The 2,930-nt window shown below is 69.8% G+C and overlaps 1 protein-coding gene across 1 annotated transcript in view; it reads left to right on the top strand.

Moving 5' to 3' along the window:
- The first annotated feature begins 28 nt into the window (after positions 1 to 28).
- LOC104989637 (RAC-alpha serine/threonine-protein kinase-like) overlaps positions 29 to 2,930 on the top strand; it is an 18,438-nt gene continuing 15,536 nt past the window's right edge. The window contains exon 1 of the mRNA XM_010841380.1: positions 29 to 347. Coding sequence (XP_010839682.1) covers positions 302 to 347 — 46 coding nt within the window. The 5' untranslated portion in view covers positions 29 to 301. The remainder of the gene's footprint in view (positions 348 to 2,930) is intronic.

Raw genomic sequence — 2,930 nt, 5'->3', positions numbered from 1 at the left:
CCATGTGAGTGACTTGGGATCTGGAGCCAGGGTGGGAAGGCCGTGTGGGGGGCGGCGGCAGCTCTGAAGGCTAAGGGGGACAGGTCATGTGGGAAGGCGTGCCTAGGCCAAGGCCCCAGGCACCAAGGGCCTCTTGGGCTCCCCTGAGGCTCTGAGGAGTGTTCCCCAGGCCCAGCACAGCCTCACGCTTCCCTTTGCTTCTTCCAGAGGCTGTCGGCGGCCCGCTGGGCGTGGGGCGGACCCCGCTGAGAGGCACGAGAGTGAGGTCTGGGCCGTGTTGGCCCGCGGGAGCCACAGCAGCATGAACGACGTGGCCATCGTGAAGGAGGGCTGGCTGCACAAGCGAGGTCAGTGCCCGCGGACCGGCCCGTGAGGACCCCGAGTTGGGCCCATGGCTCCTCAGGGGCTGGGGGTGGGCTGGGCTGAGCGAGGTCAGTGCCCGCGGGCCGGCCCGTGAGGACCCCGAGTTGGGCCCATGGCTCCTCAGGGGCTGGGGGTGGGCTGTGGCTGCTGGACCAGCCGGGCCTCCCTGGACTCTGGGAGCAGCCCAGCGGTGCGTCCGGGGCCTGACGTCCCTGCGGCCTGGGGGACACAGGCCCCGCAGGGCCTCCTGGGTGGGAACGTGCACCCCAGGCCGGCATGCAGCCCGTGGAGCTGCCGCCTGGCCGAGGCTGTGGGCGGGGAGAACTACCCGTTTTCCTGGAAGGCAGCGAGGACTGGGGCCCGTCCAAGGCCTGGCATGCTGGCGGCCCAGGGCACTGCCCGAGGGCTCCTGAGGGCAGGGCAGGGCTGGCAGGCCTGGCCCGGGGCCAGTCTCAGCTGGGCTGTGGGCAGGAGGGGGCTCCGCACTGCCCGGGGCCCGGCGTGCGGCAGGCTCACGCTGGTGCTGCCAGGCCCTGGCCCCTGCCCAGCCTGCCTCTTGCTCGCCCATGTGCCTAGGGAGGGGCTCTCAGGGAGCCAGTGGGATGGAAGCTTGGGCCCGGGCCCCTTGCCTTGTGGCCCTGCTGCCTCCTGTCCCGTAGAGGCTGGACAGGCCCCGGGAGCAGGACAGGCCGGAGGTCGAGGTGTCCGAGGCGTTCAGGCAGGGCGTGCTCTCCTGCTCCAGGCCGGGGGCTGGTTAGTCACCACCTGCTCCCCCAACTTCCCCTTCCTGGAGACCAGCTCCCTCCCAGAGCTCTGGCCGCCCTACACTAGCTAGCCACTAGCCCCCACTCCTCATGCATGCCCTCCGGGGACCGTGTCCCCTCTCCAACTCAGGATCCCACAGGCCACTGGGAGGGGGACCTGAGGCACAGGCGGGCAGCCGGGGAGCTGCAGTGGAAGTGCGTGTTGCGGGATGCACAGGAGCTGCCCCGCGGAGCAGGTTGGGAAGCACAGGAGAGACGGAGATGAGACCCTGGGCGAATCAGGAGTCACGGATGCGGTCAGCGTGAGCTTTCAGAGCTCGCTCCGGCAGCGGTCGGGGGCACAGTGCTCGGCCTCTGGACGGAGGTGGGGCTGCTGCAGGGGCCTGTGGTCCGTGGCCGGCCCCCCCAGGGCTTCCTGCTGCGGCCAGCCTTCTGGGTCCCCTCCCCCAGCGTTGACCCTCTCCTGGTCCCCACCCCCCACCCCCGCCAGGTCCCGCCCTGTCTCCTCGCCTCATCGCCCTCCTCGGGGTCAGGCCTGAGCCCGGGTCCCTGTCGTCTTCTCTGCACCTGGTGGAAGCACAGACACACCCTGGGGGCCAGGGCCTCTGATCCTTGGCAAGCGTTCGTCGACTGACTGACCAGGGACTGACCTGGGAGATGCCCAGGGTTTCAGGGCTGCCGGGGCCCCTGGCCCAGCTCCTGGGGTGTCCACTGGCCAGCCCGGTTCGGGTAGAAGCGCCCCTCTGATGCCTGGGTGCGTCTTAGAGGGCCACTCAGGGTGTGTGCCTTCTGGAGGGGCAGGGGGCGTCCAGGCAGCGCCCCGTCACTGTGTCCTTCTCCACGGGCAAGTGTGTTGCGTCCTCAGGCCTTTGTGTGCCCGTCTGAACGGTTGGAGCAGTGGAGGGCGGGCGTGGAGGGGTGGGCCCCCAGCACCTGGGCAGAGTGCAGCCAGCCTCAGGCCTGACAGAGGTCCTGCGTCCGCCCTGCCTCTGGCTCACATGCTCACCGGGCTGTGTGCAGTGTGGCCCAGGACGGGCCGTGCCTCGCCCAGGGGGCGCCCCGGGTCCACGCCCACGGCCCCCCCCAGTGCCCCTGGGGGACCCCGGTGTCACTACCGTCTTGTTCGCTACATCCGTGCGTCTTCCACAAATTTGTTCTCCCTTCAAGTGTGGGCTCTTCCTGTGTGCTGCGCTTTGGGGTGAAAGGGTAAAAGGGGCAGAGGTCACAGCCAGGGTCGGGGGATCCAGGGTGACCCTGATTCGGGGCTGGAGGGCTGTGGCGTGCCGTTTCTTGGGCTGCAGGGGGAACTTGTGTTTCCGTCCTGGGGGTCACGTCCTGGGGGTCCGGTGGCTGTACGCGTCCAGCCCCTTGGAGTGGGCGGGAGGGGGCGGTGTGAGCTGCTCCTGTGTGCTCCCCACCTGCCCTGCCCCCACCTCTCAGGACCGGCCGGAGGAGGACGCCAAGGCCCCCCATGGGGTGGCTCTGGGTGGAGTGGGGACCCGGGCCGGGAGTGGGCAGGGGGCTCCACCTTCCCCTCCCCACCCCCACCGCCAGGGGTCTGATCCTGAGTGGGGGGGCTCTGACTCTCCTCCAGCTCCTCACGGACCCCCAAGTGCCCCCCCGGTGCCTCTTGTTATGGAGGTCAGGGGGCTGCTGTGGGCTGGTGGGCAAGGGGCGAAGACACTTCAGGAGCCGAGCAGGTGTTGGCCTGAGAGCTGAAGGGCGGCACCCAGGATCTGTGTAGGACAGACCCCCCGGGCCCGGCCTGAGAGCTGAAGGGCGGCACCCAGGATCTGTGTAGGA

Source organism: Bison bison, unplaced genomic scaffold, assembly GCF_000754665.1.
Source record: "Bison bison bison isolate TAMUID 2011002044 unplaced genomic scaffold, Bison_UMD1.0 scf7180017847018, whole genome shotgun sequence".
Classification (NCBI taxonomy): domain Eukaryota; kingdom Metazoa; phylum Chordata; class Mammalia; order Artiodactyla; family Bovidae; genus Bison; species Bison bison.
The sequence above is the reverse complement of the archived record's forward strand: the minus strand, read 5'-3'. Positions and strand labels throughout refer to the sequence as shown.